Source organism: Ahaetulla prasina, chromosome 2, assembly GCF_028640845.1.
Source record: "Ahaetulla prasina isolate Xishuangbanna chromosome 2, ASM2864084v1, whole genome shotgun sequence".
NCBI classification, from domain to species: Eukaryota; Metazoa; Chordata; class Lepidosauria; order Squamata; family Colubridae; genus Ahaetulla; species Ahaetulla prasina.
In genome coordinates this window covers 238,217,332-238,236,958 of record NC_080540.1, presented here as the reverse complement: position 1 = coordinate 238,236,958, position 19,627 = coordinate 238,217,332, and the positions used below count along the sequence as shown (strand labels likewise).

The 19,627-nt window shown below is 39.2% G+C and overlaps 1 protein-coding gene across 3 annotated transcripts in view; it reads left to right on the top strand.

Moving 5' to 3' along the window:
• PTCH1 (patched 1) overlaps positions 1 to 19,627 on the top strand; it is a 98,148-nt gene that overhangs the window by 30,439 nt on the left and 48,082 nt on the right. For all 3 annotated transcript variants that reach the window (XM_058168371.1, XM_058168370.1, XM_058168373.1), the window contains exons 3-6: positions 12,761 to 12,950; positions 14,407 to 14,476; positions 14,930 to 15,021; positions 18,191 to 18,389. In XM_058168371.1, the coding sequence (XP_058024354.1) occupies positions 12,761 to 12,950; positions 14,407 to 14,476; positions 14,930 to 15,021; positions 18,191 to 18,389 (551 nt within the window). The remainder of the gene's footprint in view (positions 1 to 12,760; positions 12,951 to 14,406; positions 14,477 to 14,929; positions 15,022 to 18,190; positions 18,390 to 19,627) is intronic.

The following is a 19,627-nucleotide window of genomic DNA, read 5'->3' as shown; positions in this document are numbered from 1 at the left end:
TTTGCTAATGGAGTGAAGTTCCTGATTTTCCCATTCAAGGCAGCTTACAGTAACATGCAAGACAACTAATTAAGTTATAGTCAAAGTATTAAAACTCATGAACTAAAAACTCACTGGTAAAAATCCATTAGCAACAGTATCCAACAGTTTAAAACTTAGTTCAACAACAAGACAATTTAAATATCAAAATCCACTCTGAGCAAAAATGGTTTTTGCTTTCAGGTGGAAGGACAGGGAGCCAAAGAGTGGCTACCAAAGTGTTTCTGCCAAACTCCAGCGATATTAGAGCAAAAAAAAAAAGAGAGAGAGAGAAGGGGGGGAGAGAGAGAGAGAGTGCTACCTTCTAAGATCTGAAAAGTTGGTGTGTGGCTTTCACTTGGGATGAGATGATCACTTGGGAAGATACATTGGGTAATAGAAAGCTTTCTGTCTGTACCTTCCATTCATTCATTTAATCTTCTGGATGATTGGAATTTGCTCCCAGATCCATCAACTGAAGGCCATCTGAGTGGTTCCTGATGGAGCTTGGGCCGTTCCATGAGGATCTGGCCCACGGCACGGCTGAAGAACTAGTCGTGGCCTGGGAGCAGGCCGCGGCTGGGGCTTTGGACCGTGTCGCGCCTTTGTGGCCTCTGACCCAGTGTAGGTCTCAACTGGCCCCTTGGTTTTCTGAGGAGCTGAGGGAGATGAAACGCCAGCGAAGACGCCTAGAGAGTGCCTGGAGGTCCAGTCGCTCCGAAGCTGACCGGACACTAGTTAGGTCTTACTCTAAGGCCTACCTAGTGGCAATGAGGGAGGTGAGGCATTCTTACGTTTCCACCCTCATTGCGTCGGCAGATAACCGCCCGGCCGCCCTGTTTCGGGTGACCCGCTCTCTCCTTCATCAGGAGGTGCGGGATGACCCCTTACAGGGATGTGCCGAGGAGTTTAGTGGTTATCTATACGATAAAATCATTCAGCCCCGGGATGGTTTGGACCAAAATTGGGATGATCCAGGTGAAAAGATGGAGACGCGTCTTGTCGAGATTGTTTGGGATGAGTTTGACCCTGTGGCTCTCGAGGACGTGGACAGGTTGTTGGGAAGACTGCATGCCACCACATGTTTATTGGACCCGTGCCCTTCCTGGTTGGTGCTGGCCACACAGGAGGTGACACGAGGCTGGCTCCGGGGGATTATCAATGCTTCTTTGCAGGAGGGGGTCTTTCCTGCCGCCTTGAAAGAGGTGGTGGTGAGACCCCTCCTCAAGAAGCCTTCCCTGGACCCAGCTATTTTGGGAAATTATCGTCCAGTCTCGAACCTTCGCTTTGTTGCGAAGGTTGTAGAGAGTGTGGTGGCACGGCAGTTACCCCAATACCTGGATGAAGCTGTCTATCTAGACCCGTTCCAGTCTGGCTTCCAGCCCGGATATAGTACGGAGACAGCTTTGGTCGCGTTGGTGGATGATCTCTGGAGGGCCAGAGACAGGGGTTGTTCCTCTGCCCTGGTCCTATTAGATCTCTCAGCGGCTTTTGATACCATCGACCATGGTATCTTGCTGCACCGATTGGAGGGGTTGGGAGTGGGAGGCACAGTTTATCGGTGGTTCTCCTCCTATCTCTCTGACCGGTCGCAGACGGTGTTGACAGGGAGGCAGAGATCGACCGTGAGGCGCCTCACTTGTGGGATGCCGCAGGGGTCGATTCTCTCGCCTCTCCTGTTCAAAATCTATATGAAGCTGCTGGGTGAGATCATCAGTGGCTTTGGGGTGAGATACCAACTGTACGCTGATGACACGCAGCTGTACTTTTCCACCCCAGGCCACCCCAACGAAGCTGTTGAAGTGCTGTCCTGGTGCTTGGAAGCCGTACGGGTCTGGATGGGGAGAAACAGGCTCAAGCTCAATCCCTCCAAGACGGAGTGGCTGTGGATGCCGGCACCCCGGTATAGTCAGTTGCAGTTGTGGCTGACTGTTGGGGGCGAGTCATTGGCCCCAGTGGAAAGGGTGCGCAACTTGGGTGTTCTCCTGGATGAACAGCTGTCGTTTGAAGATCATTTGACGGCCGTCTTCAGGAGAGCTTTTCACCAGGTTCGCCTGGTTCGCCAGTTGCACCCCTTCCTCGAACGGAATGCCTTATGCACGGTCACTCATGCTCTTGTTACCTCTCGCTTGGATTATTGCAATGCTCTCTACATGGGGCTCCCCTTAAAGTGCACTCGGAGGCTTCAGTTAGTCCAGAATGCAGCTGCGCGGGTTATAGAAGGAACCGCACGCGGCGCCCGTGTAACACCACTCCTGCGCAGACTGCACTGGCTGCCTGTGGCCTTTTGGGTGCACTTTAAGGTGTTGGTTACTACCTTTAAAGCGCTCCATGGCTTAGGGCCTGGGTATTTACGGGACCGCCTGCTGTTATCTCATGCCTCCCACCGACCCGTACGCTCACACAGAGAGGGACTTCTCAGGGTGCCGTCTGCCAGACAATGCCGGCTGGCGGCCCCCAGGGGAAGAGCCTTCTCTGTGGGAGCTCCTACTCTCTGGAACGAACTTCCCCCTGGCTTGCGCCAATTGCCTGACCTTCGGACCTTCCGCCGCGAGCTGAAGACGTATTTATTTACTCACGCGGGGTTGGCTTAAATTTTAAATTTTAAATTTTTTGGATGGATTTTAATGGGGTTTTAGATTTTAATATGTTTTAAATTTCGGCCAATTTTATAATAAGTTTTTTAAATTGTTTATTTTAATTGTATTCTGTTATTGTTTTTATTCCGGCTGTACACCGCCCTGAGTCCTTCGGGAGAAGGGCGGTATAAAAATCTAAATAATAATAATAATAATAATAATAATAATAATAATAATAATAATAATAATAATAATAATAATAATAATAATAATAATAATAATAATAATAATCTGAGCTTCATGTGCACAAAGCGCCCTGATTCAGGATCTTCATTTTGTAAGAACTATACCATAATGCGAAATACACTGAACAGTGTAATATTGTACCTGACCTTTTGGATTAATATTTGGATCATGGCATTAACCTTTGGAAAATCCAATTTATCTGCATTTAGTTTTGACAGTTTGAAATAGGAGGAATAATAAGCCTTTGAAACTTGTCTTGGAATGTCAGATGATCAGCTTTTTGGTCCTGTTAGAAATTTGATCTAGTTGTCTTTTTTATGTTTGTTTTAGGTACGTTCATAAACATCCATTATATTATCCACTCTCCTGTGAAAAATAAAGTGAACAAATCATTTAGTGGTACTGTACATTGTTGTTACTCCTCATGTCATTCAGGATTAAAATCTAATATAAGGAATGCCTTTTCCCATTCCCAATGCTTTTTGCACAGGGTTACTTGATGCACTTTATGGCTTATTATGTACCCTGATATATGGGCACTCCCAGGTGTGGGTGTAGAGTTGTTTGCAAATTAAATTCCTGTCCCACGTACAACATTGCCCATTAATTTTAAGTATAGTATCTGTCCCTTTTGACACATTTTGGCCAATATGCCAGCAGTATTCCCTCTTGTACTCTTATGACAACGCTGTTGTTGGGTTCTTGCTGGATGTTTCTATCATGAGGGTTTTGTTTGTTTTTAAGAAATCCTTTTGTCAAAGCAGAAATTATATCAGCAGATGAGAGTATCTTTTGTTGAATTGTTTTGCTTGGAATGATGTGTATGGTCATTGGAAGTAGCACCTGGTTCGGTCCTTCTCCAAGGTTCTGTTCTCTTTATGTTAGGCTGGACATAAAGACTAATGAAGATGCCAAAACACACAAGAGTAAGGTGTTTGGCAGCTGGCCCCCCGAAAATGGCATTTAATTTTGATTTTTAATTGATCTGTGGGGAAGGAGGTTAGCACAAACCAACTACTAACCAATTAGAGTAGTAAAAGCGGTAGAAAGTTTATTTTTACTGTTGATTCACTTTAAATGCTATAAACTTGAAAATAAATAAATATGTCTGGTTCTATAACTTTCTGATCTAATAGATCTAGAAGTCCTTAAAGAGTCAGAAATTGTATCCTTAGCCTGTCAATGTACCTTTCATTTGGTGGGATGCAGGCCACAGTCTATTGGCTCATATGTTTGTCTCTAGATTAAAGGTGCTAGCTTCTATAGAATAACTAAGGCATGCTAAGGATAAATTAAGCTTGGGTTGTGCTGCTGGCACTTTGCCCAACATTTGTCAAAAGAGACAGGTACTATACTTACTGATAGTAGGCAATGTTGCGTGTGGCACAGGAATAATTAAGATTAGTAACCTAGTCTGTACCTTTTGTATCTTACTGGAAAATGTTTTGGGAAAGCCTTAATAAATCAATACCATAATTAGCAATTGAGACAAGTATCAGTGGGCTCATCTAGTGACGATTAGATGACATGAATGGTTGTGTAAGAACAAATGTGAGAATACAGAAAAGATGAATGGATCATTTAAAGATTAAGAAACAATACTATTGGTGAAGATCTGCATAAAAAGTCAGTGACCATTGGTTTGGAGAAAATCATTAAACTACATACTTGTAGTTTAAGCATATCTGATTCTGAAATACAGTAATGAATGAAGTATACAAAGATAATGACATTTTGAATCTGTGTTAAAGCATAGTTTAATAATGTCAACAATAGATCTTGGGGAAAAGTGAAAGAAAGTAGAATGTAGATAAACTGCAGAAAGAGCAAGTGTAAAATATATGAAAAAGTATGAAGAAGAAAAGAGGATGCGGAAGGTGCTTGGAATACAGTGAAAATTAATGTTACAGAGTGAAGGAAGTATTGGGAATAAGACTAAGTGTGAAAAGGGATACTTGGTGGTATGATGAACTGAAAAGGCTGTGGTTGAAAAAATGAGAATCACTGTTTCAAATGATGAGAGAAAAAGTAATGCAACTGATGGAGAGACAAGATAATTGCAAAAATGTAATAAAAGAGAGCAAGGAAACAGTTAAGACTAAAGGAAGCAGAGAACACACAGAGCAATTTTGATAGAAATTAAAAATTGTTTTGAAACTGGGGATGACAGCTAAACAAGTTGCCTCCAGCAGGGTGAATGGAATTACAAATAGCAGTGATGAAATGTTTTGGAATGAGACTGAAGGGAAGGAATTTTGGGATTGTTATTTTAGACAGTTGCAAGGGAATGCTAGAGATGTGTCAAAGACTGAATTTGAAACAAATGCTAGTTAGGGAAGAACATAATAAATTCATTAAAAATGTTCAAAAATGGTGAAGTTGCAGGACCAGATGATGTAACTAGAGAAATGTTATTATATTTGTATTTATTTGATCTATTTATAAGTCACTTCAGTTGCCAAAACAATTGTGGATTAAACAGGAATGAAGTTTGCTTATGGTGAGCTGGAGAAGTGCTGAGTATGTAGTCATAATTGATTGGATTAGGACCAACAAACAAAATTTAGAAGTGTCATTTCTGAACATGTGTGTCTATATGAGTAATAGGCAATTTATGATTGGAAGATTTGTAGTTTCCAAATCTAAAGTGTAGATTTTGATAATCTGAAGAAAGTTTTATCAGAGGTACATATTTTTACCAGTTTTGCATGGCTTGGTAGTTCTCCATTTAGCAATGTTCTGATTACCTCCAGTCCCACAAATAAGTACATTAAATGTCCCAATTTCCCAAACCTGCTGAAACAGTCAAATTTTAATAATTTCCTAAAAACCAAAAGGTTAGGAACTATTCAGATTTTCAGGGAAACAATAACTTCTGGTGATTGTTATTGACCTTCCTTGTGAAAAGGGAAACGTCACCCAGTTCTTATCATATGGGCAGATACAATTGAAAGTATATCGTCTCAAAAGTACCAAGATCCCAAGCCATGTAAGGTTTTTTAAAAAGTCAGATATTGCCTTGAATTGCACCCAGAAGGTAAACTGGTAAGCAGTACAGATCTTGAGATTGTGGTGTTACGTGAGGCAAATCAAGATGTGCTCATGGCTATTAGAGCCGTATCATTTTGGACCTTCCACTTGCTTTTATAGAACCAGCTCTATTTTGAACTATATATATTTGTCCAAGTGAGACATGATTGAAATGTGATAGAAGCAAATTGTGAATGAAGGGATGATCTATATTTCGAGCCAGTTCTGTCAGGGGAGCATGAGCCCATCTTAGAACCAAAACTCAAATGTGTCTGCTCTATCTTGCTGGGTATTTAGTCAATTTGCTCTTCTCCATCCAGACCCTAACAGGCTGCAGGATCAGAGCAGGATCTGCCTGGCCTAGGGCTGAGATGGAAGGTTGCATATCATCTGCATACTGATGATACCTGACCATATTGATTGAACAGATCACCCAGTGGCTTCATATGGATATTAAACAAGAGTTGAGAAAGTCCTATAGAATAGAATAGAATAGAATAGAATAGAATAGAATAGAATAGAATAGAATAGAATAGAATAGAATTTTTTATTGGCCAAATGTGATTGGACACTCAAGGAATTTGTCTTGGTGCATATGCTCTCAGTGTACATAAAAGAAAAGATACCTTCATCAAGAATCATAAGGTACAACACTTAATGATAGTCATAGAGTACAAGTAAGCAATCAGGAAACAATATCAATATAAATCATAAGGATAAAAGCAACAAGGTATCAAGACAAACATCAGATCTAGTGTGTTCTTTCCTACGTAACTTCAGCTCTGAATGGTGTAGGACCATGATGGCGAACCTATGGCATGTGTGCCAGAGGTGGCATGCACAGCCCTCTCTGTGGGCACGTGCACTGTCACCAGCTGCTCTTCTGGTTTCTGGTGTGCCGGAGAGCCGAAAAATGGCCAAAAAACAGCCCGTTTTTCTGGGCGTTTTCAAGCCGTTTTTTGGGCCATTTTTCAGGCCAAAAACGGCCCCAAAAATGGCCTGAGAACAGTCAAAAACGGCCAAAAAACAGGCATGCATGTGCCGGCCAGCTGGTCTTCAGGTTTACGGGGCTCTGGCATGAGCACATGCACAGACTTGGTGCCAAAAAGCTATCACTGGTATAGAGATCCAGCTTATCTCTAGAAGTCAATTTCCCCAATGAAGCTTAATGTATGGTTATCCAAAGAACAGTGCCTCCTGGCGCCATCAGAATCTCCTGGCTACAGTTGCCAGGCAACCTCCCCTAGCCTAGGCTTGCCACTGATGCAAAACCTGACATCTAGACAAGCACATATCCCATAAGGGAAGACCTCATTTTTGATGTGTTACAGTACAGTGCTAGCTGAAATTATGCTCAAAAGTATTTGGAAGATGAATAATGCGTGCAACTTTTTAAGACTCGTGCTTGTCATGTTTGTCTGTTGAAATAGAAGAAAAAGGAAAGAAATGGAAGGTAAGAAAAGAATTTTTAGGGTGTTTTTTTTTTTTTTTTGCATGTTCTTCACAGAAGATTACTTAACAGATTTGAACCTAGGGCCTAAGTTTTCATGCCATTCTATGGCATTATTTTGTATTTGATATAACAGAGTATAGTTGCAATTTTTGTTTCAAAGAATTCATTTGCCATGGTAATTTGAGAGGGGAAAACACATGTTAGTACAAATTTCTTCTCTACAAATTGTGGTGTCCTGGACAAAGATATGATGTTGGATGATCTCTGGAGGGACAGGGACAGGGGTTATTCCTCTGCTCTGGTCCTATTAGACCTCTCGGCGGCTTTTGATACCATCGACCATGGTATCTTGCTGCGCCGGTTGGAGGGATTGGGAGTGGGAGGCACCGTTTATCGGTGGTTCTCCTCCTATCTATCCGACCGGTCGCAGACGGTGTTGACAGGGGGGCAGAGGTCGACCGCGAGGTGCCTCACTTGTGGGGTCCCGCAGGGGTCGATCCTCTCGCCCCTGCTGTTCAACATCTATATGAAGCCGTTGGGCGAGATCATCAGTGGTTTCGGGGTGAGATACCAGCAGTACGCTGATGACACCCAGCTGTACTTTTCCACCCCGGACCACCCCAATGAAGCTGTTGAAGTGCTGTCCCGGTGTGTGGAGGCCGTACGGGTCTGGATGGGGAGAAACAGGCTCAAGCTTAATCCCTCCAAGACGGAGTGGCTGTGGATGCCGGCATCCCGATTCAGTCAGCTGCAGCCGCGGCTGGCTGTTGGAGGCGAGTTATTGGCCCCAAAGGATAGGGTGCGCAACTTAGGTGTCCTCCTGGATGATCGGCTGTCGTTTGAAGATCATTTGACGGCCGTCTCCAGGAGGGCCTTCCACCAGGTTCGCCTGGTTCGGCAGTTGCGCCCCTTCCTTGATCGGGATGCCTTGTGCACAGTCACTCATGCGCTCGTTACCTCCCGCTTGGATTATTGTAATGCTCTCTACATGGGGCTCCCCTTGAAGTGCACTCGGAGGCTTCAGTTAGTCCAGAATGCAGCTGCGCGGGTGATAGAGGGAGCTACGCGTAGCTCCCACGTAACACCGCTCCTGCGCAGACTGCACTGGCTGCCTGTGGCCTCTCGGGTGCACTTTAAGGTGTTGGTTACGACCTTTAAAGCGCTCCATGGCTTAGGGCCTGGGTACTTACGGGACCGCTTGCTGCTAGCATATGCCTCCCAGCGTCCCATACGCTCCCACAGAGAGGGACTTCTCAGGGTGCCGTCCGCCAAACAATGTCGGCTGGCGGCCCCCAGGGGAAGGGCCTTCTGTGGGCCCCCACACTCTGGAACGAGCTCCCCCCAAGTTTACGCCAAATATCTGACCTTCGGACATTCCGTCGCGAACTAAAGACACATCTTTTTATTCGCGCGGGGCTGGCTTGAACCAAATTTTAACTTTAAATTAAATTATTAATTTTAAATTTTAAAATTTTAAATGGGGTTTTAGTTATGGTAAATTTTTAACTTTTCAGGCTAATTTAAATAGGTTTTTTAAATGGTATTTTAAATTGTACATTGTTGTTGTTTTACTTTGCCTGTACACCGCCCTGAGTCCTTCGGGAGAAGGGCGGTATAAAAATCAAATACATAAATAAAAAAAAAAAATGTTAGTTTGGTACTTAAATAAGGTGTTTGGGACATGTTTGAATTTTGGAGCTGATACCTGTGAAATGAATTTTTGTTATCTGTCAGTGAAAAAGATTTGCTGAATAATTTGAAATTTCTCATGTGCTTCTTTTCTCCACTTCTTACTATTATCAGTATATGAAATGTTAGTTTGTAATTGTTATCTGAATATACTATTTTTAAAATGCATTAAAAGCTGTTAATATATCTCAAAATAAGTTGCCACAATTACTTTTATTCATAACTGACCAGTACTAAAAGATCTGCTGTCAACATAATTTCCTCACAGTTCTAAAGCCATCTGTTGATTTATTATTATTTTTGCTTTGGCTTTATGCAAGGTTGGAAAAGTCCACTTTTGCTGTTATGTTATAAAGCTGATTGGTTGAATTTGCCTTGTTAAGTGAGATTAATAGAATTTGACAGCATCTTGAGTCAGGGGCAATCATGTCCATTGATATTAAACAGTTGGCCATTTACAATGCTGTCCTTTGCCATGAATAGATTAGTCCTCTTAGTTGAAATAAGTTAGAAATTCTGATAAACCCAGAAATAAATCAGTATATCAACTTGAGTATGGATGGCAGAGCATGTATTTTACATATAAGATAGTGATAAGTGTTATTTGAATCTACAGATTGTTTATTCTACACATTGTAAAATAAAATTGGACATGATTTGCTGAAAGCAGAAAGGAATTGTTGGGAAGTCCAATTTTTTGAAATGGGGTTTAAAATCAAACTTGACACTTCTGCAATATTTTGATGGATTGCATACACGTAAACTTTGCATTCTGTCTTAATAAATGAAATTATGACACATTTACACATTTCATTTATCAATGACTACAGCTATACATACACAGTTTCTTTTGGAAAATCGTTTTCATTCAAAGTAGTCATGAACTTGTACATTCGGTTGAAATTCAAGTAGAGCTTTTTCAGGATTATAGTTTAACAATAATTTCACTAAATATTTCCAAATATCAAAATAACTAGTTGCAATTGCACAAATGAGAAGAGTGAGTAATTCATATTTTTATTTGCTCTGTCTAAAACATGAGCCCAAGTTATTTAGAGGCAGAACTTGTAGTTGTTAGAAAAAATACTTTTACAATTATTCGCATTGCAGTTCCTAATTCTTATTATTGCCATTGATTTTATTCTCTTTTTAAATTGAAATTTCTGTGATTCTGCAATTGTTCACCATTCTACATTTTTATATTGTTCCTTGGAAATAGCCTTAAAAGCTACTTCTTTTACACATTGTCTTCTTTTTGGCCATGATCATGAAGCTCACAATCGTTTTTTCTTTGTCTTTCTGTTCCCCTCTTATCTACGTCAAAAGGAGATTGAGATTACCAGTTCCATTCTAAGGCAGATGTGCTGCTGTGTCCCTCTGCCTAGTCTTGTATGTAGACTCTGAAACTAGTTGGAATTCTACATGGTGTACCAAAACTCTGGTCACCCAGAACAGGGATCTCCAACCTTGGCGACTTTAAGCCTGGCAGACTTCAATTCTGGGAGTTGAAGTCCGCCAGGCTTAAAGTCGCCAAGGTTGGAGACCCCTGACCCAGAATAAAGGAGAAAATGAAATTCTGAGAAAGATAACAGCAAGACGATTGGTTGAGCTGAGGGCCTCGTTAGTGTATCAGGAAACAAACTGAAAAGATAACACGTGTGTAAATTGATTCCTCATGAGCCCAAGGGTGATTCCATGTTTCTCTAGGAGATTGTACATACGTTACACAAATGTGTTCTAAATGTGTTGTGAGGATATAGCACTGAGAATCGCATCAAACACTATAATATTAGCACTAGCAATAGCACTTAGACTTATATACCGCCTCATAGTGCTTTACAGCACTCCTCTGGGTAGTTTTAAATGTCAGCATATTGCCTTCAGCAATATGGGACTTCAGAAGGATGGAAGGCTGAGTCAACCTTCAACTGGTCAAGAATTGATTTCCTAGCCAAGGGCAGAGTTTGCTTGCAATACTACATTCTAATCAGAGATGGTATTCAGCAGGTTCTGATCAATTCTGGAGAACCGGTAGCAGAAATTTTGAGTAGTTCGGAGAACCGGTAAATACCACCTCTGACTGGCCCCACCCCATCTATTCTCTGCCTCCCGAGTCCCAGCTGACTGGGAGGAAATGGGGATTTTGCAGTAACCTTTCCCTGGAGTGGGGAGGGAATGGAGATTTTACAGTATCCTTCCCCTGCCACGCCCACCAAGCCATACCATGCCCACCAAGCCACGCTCACAGAACCGGTAGTAAAAAAATTTGAATCTCACCACTGATTCTAACCATTGCTCCACCAGAGCTCATCACTCCCACATTTAATCAGCAAATATATTATGCAAAACAAAATACATTCTAGCTCCTACTTAAAACATTTTACGGTAGTGTTCAAAGGATAAGCATTCATGGTTACTAATGCTCTTGAAATAATTAGTGTTCTGCCAATTTGAATACATCTGTGAAAAACACAGGTTTAATGAAGACTGTAATAGATGAAGTGCAGGTAGTCATTGCCTTACCACCACAATTGAGACTGGAATTTTGATCACTAAATGATGTGACAATTGAGTCAATATGTGACCAGACCTGATTTGACTACCATTTTTACTGTTGCTAAGTGAATCACACAGATGTTAAGTGAATCCAGTTTCCCCAATTGACTTTGTTTGTCGTAAACCGACTGGGAAAGTAGCAAATCACAATCGTGTGATTGCAAGATGCTGCAATTGGATTTTTTTAAAGACATGACCTCAGGGTTGGTGCAACAGTCATAAGCCACTTTTTCCCAGGCTGTCGTTACTTTGAACTATCATTAAATAAACAATCATAAGTCAAGAACAACCTGTAAGTCCCTACATGTTTAGAAAAATATGAGAGATAGGACCTAATATTTATATGTCTTCAAGTACTGAAATGTTACTTTGACACTGATCATGACAACGATTGTGAAGCCTCAAGGCATCAAAGCGCACTTAGTATGGCCATTGCTGAGAATTCTGGGTATTGAAGTTCACACATTTGGAGGGCACCCAGGTTGGGAAGCTGCCTTCCGAAACCTTATTGCCATTTAATTTGTCATGACATCCATATTCTGATACACTAAAGTTCACTACGGAAATTCTAGATTCCCCCAGTAGTTTACCAAATGGAAGTTGGCTGTCTTCTGAATCTGCACTGTTAAGTGATCTTCACTGTTAAGTGACCTTTACTTAACAGTATTTTTATATTTTAACTAGCAGCAGCAAGATATACTAACGTTCGTTTACTCTTTTCCTCCTAGCTGCTTTTTATTTCCTTTCTGCTTTTGCCAAATTATTTAGGAGAAGAGTGTAAATTGAAGCCATTTATCTTGAAATGTGCCATTGCAGCAGACTGTTTATACAAGTGTAAGAAATTGTAAGATAGAAATATTTGGTCTGGTCTGAAAGGATTTTTTTTTTTAACAAACTTCATACATGCAGAATTTTTGATATGGTACTGAAAATGCATGTGTTTAGCACAAATGGACCTGTGGGCTTGTCTTTGCAGTATGGAAGCTTTTTTTTTAAGTAAGGAAAATGTATGTGGCTTTTTTGCACTGTACACAAAATTAGCTCTTTTAAAATTGCATCAGCTCTTAATAAACTATAGCATATTCCATGCATATGGGAAAATTTATTGGGGAGCCTGTGAGCTTATAGAATGCGTATAAAGAGTCAATTCTTGCTGGCTAATCCCAGGTTGTAAATATTTTTCTGTCAGTTGGTGGGCGAGTGAGTCGGGAGTTAAGTTACACACGGCAGAAGATTGGAGAAGAGGCCATGTTTAATCCGCAATTGATGATTCAGACACCACAAGAAGAGACTGCTAATGTACTAACACCAGAAGCACTCAGACAGCACCTTGATTCTGCACTACAAGCCAGCAAGATACATGTATATATGTACAACAGGTAAGATGGAAAGAAAAAAGAAACATTATCTGATCATTTTCTGCAGTAACGTATGAATCAGAATTCATTCAGAAGCTCCCTAGAAGTTTCTTTAACTGTAGGAACAGAGCTTCCTTGAACAGTTGCTTTTCAACATTTGCAAAGTTACTAGTTTTCCTGGAGAGCTACCTTGGACGAAGCCAGATGAGTGAGACATTTGTTAAGTGACTTTTGCCCCATTTTATGACCTTTCTTGCCACAGTTGTTAAGTGAATTAGTACAGTTGTTAAGTTAGTAATACGGTTATTAAGTGGATCTGGCTTCCCCATTGACTTTGCTTGTCAGAAGGTCACAAAAGGTGATCACATGACCCTGAGACACTGAAACCATCATAAATATGAGTCAATTGCCAAGTAGCTGAATTTTGACCATGTGACCATGGGGATGTTGCAACAGTTGGAAGTGTGAAAAACAGTCATAAGTTACTTCTTTCAGTGCCGTTGTAACTTTGAGCGGTCACTAAATGAACTGTTGTAAGTTGAGGACTACCTGTACTGTTTGCCTGTTTCAGCCTTAATTTTTCAGTTCAAGGGCAGTTAAAAAATGTCAACATGGGAGCTTTCATATGGTTTCAGCTACCATCCTGATTTTGTTGACCCCCACTGTTTCTTTTGGCAACTGGGAGCTGGGGAAAACCTTGATTTTAGCCACATCTCTAGATGTTCATCGAAGTTTACAATGTCTGAAACCATTGTGCTTCAGCTATTACGTTAAAAAAATAATCTTTTATTTTTGTCATAAAACATATTCAAAGTATAACTTCGGACTATGTTGGGTTGCTGACATATCTAGTATAAACAGGTCCCTGTTGTGGGAGCCAGTAATATTAAACAATGGTTTAAGCTAGTATTAAAGCACAAATTTCAACTTATCTTGAAGGGATCTTACAGTGAGTTTGTTTTGCAAAGTTCAGAACTGTTTTTGATCCAATGTAGATAAACGCTCAGCATAAATTTTCTCTGACATACTGGAAGGATTCAACGCAGCAGGGACTCCTTTGCGTTCACCAAGCAGTAAAGAGAATGGGCATTTTCTCTACAGCACCCTTCTGCAGCCTAATACCCTCCAGATGTGCCAGAGTTCTATGCTCTTTAGCAGACATGAGATGTAGCTCACATCTGGAGCGTACCAGTTTGGGAAAGGCTGACCTGGAATATTGCAAATTTAATTTCCATTAATCTTGCCTGGTGGTTTCTGAGAAATATGAATTGGATGGTTAGAATCATGAAGTATCCTCAATATTAGAGGCTAAAAGGCCATCAAAACTTAACTATTATTGCTGTCATAAGGAGATTATACTCACATAGGTGAACTAATTTAATTCAAATGACAGCATGTCCTAAGAGTGGCAAAAAAGAAACTTTGAAAATATGTATGAGCATTTGTTAATGTAATTTTGCTCTCTTCATTTCCACAGACAGTGGAAATTGGAACACTTATGTCACAAATCTGGGGAACCCATCACAGAAACAGGTTACATGGACAAGGTAAAGACAATGTATTTATTCTATTTTTATTTATAACCTTCCTTTATTATTTTTACAAATAACTCAAGACAGTGAACATATCCAATACATCTTCTTCCTCATATTTTCTCCACAATAAGCCTGTGAGGTGAGTTGGGCTGAGAAAAGAATGACCAAGTCACCCAGCTGGCTTTCATGACTAAGACGACATTTGAACTCAGAGTCTCCTGCTTTCTAGCCTGGTGCCTTAAGCACTAAACCAGGGTTCTCCAACCTTGGCAACTTTAAGACTTGTGGACTTCAACTCCCAGAGTTCCTCAGCCAGCAAAGGAGTCTCCAACTCTGGGAGTTGACGTCCACAAGTCTTAAAGTTGCCAAGGTTGGAGAACCCTGCACTACACCAAATTGGCCCTCATGTATTTTATGTAGACGTATAACAATATGTTGAGGAGTTTTTTTCTGTCTCTTTTACAGATTTTAGAACAGCTTTACCCTTGTTTAATTATCACACCACTGGACTGCTTCTGGGAGGGTGCAAAGTTACAGTCTGGGACTGTATATCTACCGTGAGTAACATGTGTTGTTTTCTAATTTTTTTATCAGTTTAATGGGGCTTCACTTAGCTACAATTTATTGTTTCTTTTTTTTTTTATTATTCAAAAAGTTTTACAAAAATTTTTTTTCCCCTTTCCCCCCAGTCCCCCTCCCCCTCCCTTCACAAACCCCCCTCCCCCCGACTTCCCGGAACAAACACAAGGTATAGTTAAAAATAAAACAAACATATGCTAAAAAAATTTTCCCCCAAAACTGTTATACCAATTTTCCCTCTCTAGCTCTGACTTCCTCCTTACATAACCAAAATCCTTCAAAAAAATTAACAATTAACAGTAATAAAATATATAAGTCAATAGAACAGATTAATCCTAAAGTATTTAAAACCAGCTAATGCATAAAAATCCAATCCAATTCAGAGAATATCTCCCTTATAGCTTCTATAACCATATAATTTTTCCCCCAAGTCTTTCTTACATAAGATCTTACAATTTATTCTGATGTTGGACTGAACACAAAATGTGAGGCCTTCCAGACAAATATGCATACAGTGATCTATTTTGCGCACTTTTCTCTTTTAAAGAGATGTTTAATTACAAAATTAACATCCCATCCAATTATGCTGTCTGTTTTGAATGCAGATACATAGGAGAATTGACATCTGAACCAGCACATTTGCAAGTATATGATTTTAGCTTTAGGGATAACCTGATTATTTCATTGGGATCAGCATGAACAACAGACATGAGCCAAACTTAAGTTACTTCAGTTTTATTCTCAGTGAATTTTATCACTATCAGTGATTTAATTTGGATTGAGGTAGGAGCATGCATTGAAGTTGGAGGTTGTGAAAAAAACCTTTAAAAAATCAAGATGGCAGCTACAACCTTATGATTGAAGTTGTATCAATTTTACATGCATGTCATGATACATGCAAAGGACAGGACATTGATCACACTGCTGCAGCTGCCATCTTGAATTGATTTTCCACTACCCTATCTCTGGTCCTTGGATATCCTTGGCTTCAGTCCTGTATCTGAACTAGATTGTAATTAGAATTGATACTGACATGATCATCTTAGTATCAACTTTCATTGAGAGTAAAACAAACAATTTAAACAATGCGTTTTAAAAAGGACCTTTTGAGGACCTTCAGTGAATTCAGTCATCAGAGTAGGTACATCTGAGAGATTATAGTAACAGTCCTGAGTTTTGCATGAGTATATATGACTATATGACAGGGATGTCCAACTTTGGTATACAACCTGCATATGCTTTTTACATCTATTTATACAACAGTTTCTTTTGTTTTATGTTTGCTTCATGCAAAAGAACACCAAATAAAGACAAATGAGAATATTACAAGGGAACCCCCCAAATCAATCACTGTGCTTGCTGGTAACTTCCATCATATTTTAGAATGCTTCTGTTACGGCAGCAGGAACATTTGCTATAATTTGATCCCTCTGATTTCCTTCTGTGATGGAAAAGATCTTTAGGGGAAGCATTTGGCTGAACTTGGTTACAGCTGTCCACAAAAAAGCAAATCCTCATTGCATAATGCAAAGATCCTGCAGAAGCCATGATTACATCAAAATGTATCAGACATGTATTGTGACATAGCAGTGGTACAAATATGCAATTCAGGGCTGAATTCCGAGAATTGGAAAAATTCTGTGAGTTGAAGTCTACAGGTCTCAAAGATGTCAAGGTTGAAAACCCCTGTTTTAATCTGTGGGGGAATGTGGTAATGATTGTTGTGATATTTTCAAAGAATTGTACTGAATTATTGACTCCCCCCCCCATTTTTGGCTTAAATACTTTTATTTAAGAGGAATTGGAATATCAATCTTCTCAGAACATTTTTATTTTATCACTTAAAACTAGAGCAGAAATCTTACCAGTTAGTCATTGGTTTGTCACTAAATTTGGGGCAGAATCTTGGGACCACAAAAAGAGTCAATAATTTGAATATTTACTTTTTTTTAATGTTTGCACTATACTGTCAACGTATGCTTATGAGAGAAAGGGCAAGGGTCTCAATTAACTTCATAGGGTTTTGTTTTTTTTTTCATTTCCCAAAGGCAACATTCTCACTGTTATATAATGGTTATTTATGATTGTATTTGAGGAAATAAAACATACAATGAAAAATACAAGGTAGAAGCTGTTTTCTTTATCAGTATTTAATAGCATGAAATCTCTCTTTTGGATATTGTTACTTTCAACATGTTCTATATTTTAAAACGTTTAAATTCATTTAAGTTAATTGCATAGCTTATTTATATGGTGTAAGCTTTACCCTTGTTTGTGTGTCTTTGTAAAGGCAACATGCAATGGCTATCACTTAACTTGCAGTGTGGACTTTTTAAAACAGGACAATGAAGGAGCTTGCGTTTTCTGGTTGGGAGAGTCTGAATAATATCTTAAGCCTGGTTAAGCAGATACAGTAGTCTGAACCAGAAAAAAGTCAGGCAAAAGCCTTTATGGTCTGGCAACATCACAAAATCAAAAGTGGAAATGAAAAAAATAGCAGCAGAGTCTCAGGCGGTTTTAAAAAGGTTACCATGTCTGAAAGAGCACAGTGGTTTTAATTTTTTTGTGTTTTTGATTAATGTATGACAAATATTTTAAAGACAATTCTTAATATCATATGAACTTCTGTCTGATACTTGAACATTTTATTTATTTGTGACTGCTGAATTCCTTATTTTTTCTGAGTCATTTAGTTAATAAATTACTCATCTAAAATTTCACTATTCTTAAAATGCTAGTTCAGATACTAGTTTTCTTACTCATTTGATTATCCGTTCAATAAATGAATAAATAGGGGTGCAATGTAATAGCTGAGTTAAGAATAAAGACTTCACTTCAACATCTAAAATCCTCTCCAACCATTAGATTCAAGAAGTTCTGTTTACTAGCATTTACTTAGGCGTGTGATGTGATGCTTATATGAAGAAGGTATTTCGTGGATGAAAAACAGCTTTAAGATAAAAATTTTCAGCAACTTTTTCCAAAAGACAAATCTTGTGGCAATGTTTTAAATACCATTACACACATTTCAGTAAAATTTGTTTCAAAAAACTATGAATTTGAGTAGGAGTGGGGAAGTGGTAAATAAATATTTACAAAAGACTGGCAACTTTTGATAATCTTTTCATTTTTCTCTTCATGGGACAGAGGAAAACCCCCTTTGCAGTGGACCAACTTTGACCCCTTAGAATTCTTAGAAGAGCTGAAGAAGATAAATTCCCAAGTAGATACCTGGGAGGAGATACTGAGTAAGGCAGAAGTTGGCCATGGATATATGGATCGACCTTGCCTAAACCCTGAAGATCCTGACTGTCCTATAACTGCCCCCAACAAAAATTCAACCAAAGTAAGTTAATCCTTTTTTCAGCCAAATGAGAAAAAATGTGTTGAAAAAGCAGATTCTAATTCCATATCCTAAAATCATTGTCAACAATAAGGTGCAGTTTCAGGATAGCAGTATTTGAGCAAGATGCAAGATACAGCCTTAAGTTCAGAATTCGTAAAATGATGGTTGGTCACACCGACTTGAATTGTTCTGCTAACAGAAGAAAATAAGGCAATAATAAGGAAAACATGACCATTTGTATGGCTTACTTAGCAGGAGCTCTAGACCAAGACAACTACTTATTCCTAATTTAAGAAACAAGCTTCAAGGATTTAAGAAAAAACAACTTTGAAATGAACTTCAATATAGTATTACATTCTAAGTTTTGTACTGCAGAGAAAGGGATATTGGAATATTAATGCAGTTAGATTCGCAAAACCACTAAACACTTATCAATGTTAAATGATAGATGTGACTGTTTGTGAACAAAATTGCTACCAATCAGGTTCTATCTACAAATGATGTAGTATCAAAGAATGGGAATTTTTGTAGTTAACTTTATAATTTTCCAAAAGAGCATCTTTTTTTATTTCAGGATACAAATACTAATATCTGAAATTGATATATTTGCATTTTATTCCAGATCACCTAAAGAACTTTATTATCTAGCTTTTGAAATTTCCCCAAACACTGAGAATTGAGGGAGGCTGAAGTATTGAGGGGGTGTTTAGGATACAAAGCTCAGGTTTTTTTATTCATTTTCTAAGATTGTTTTTGAAATGACTCTATTGTTGTTGCTATAAGCCACCCAGAATTATGGTAGTATATAAGACGAGTATCTATGTTTTCTTAATAAAACAAACAAATATTTATTCTACCATCTAGATTTATATTGCAAGAAATCAGATATTTAAATTGTAGTACAGGCCTTTTTTGTTCATTGAGATATTTAATAGACCATGCTATACTTATTTTTAAAGATGAATATATTATTTATCTTTGTGCAAACTTTAGAGTAAAGCAAAATAGAAAAATTCAAAATGTCCATAGTTTGGAGCTCCTTTAATGGTAGAGAGGAGGTAGATAGGATATGAGTGACTTCTCTAAAGATTTTACTGTGTTGCTGGAGTGAAGTTTCTTTTTTCTCTCTCTTGATTCTTTGCTTTTATTATTATTGTTGTTATCACTTAATAAGTTTTCCAGGGACAACACGGGGCAGCTGAAGTTTATTTGCTGCCTAAGCTAGAAAAATAAATTGC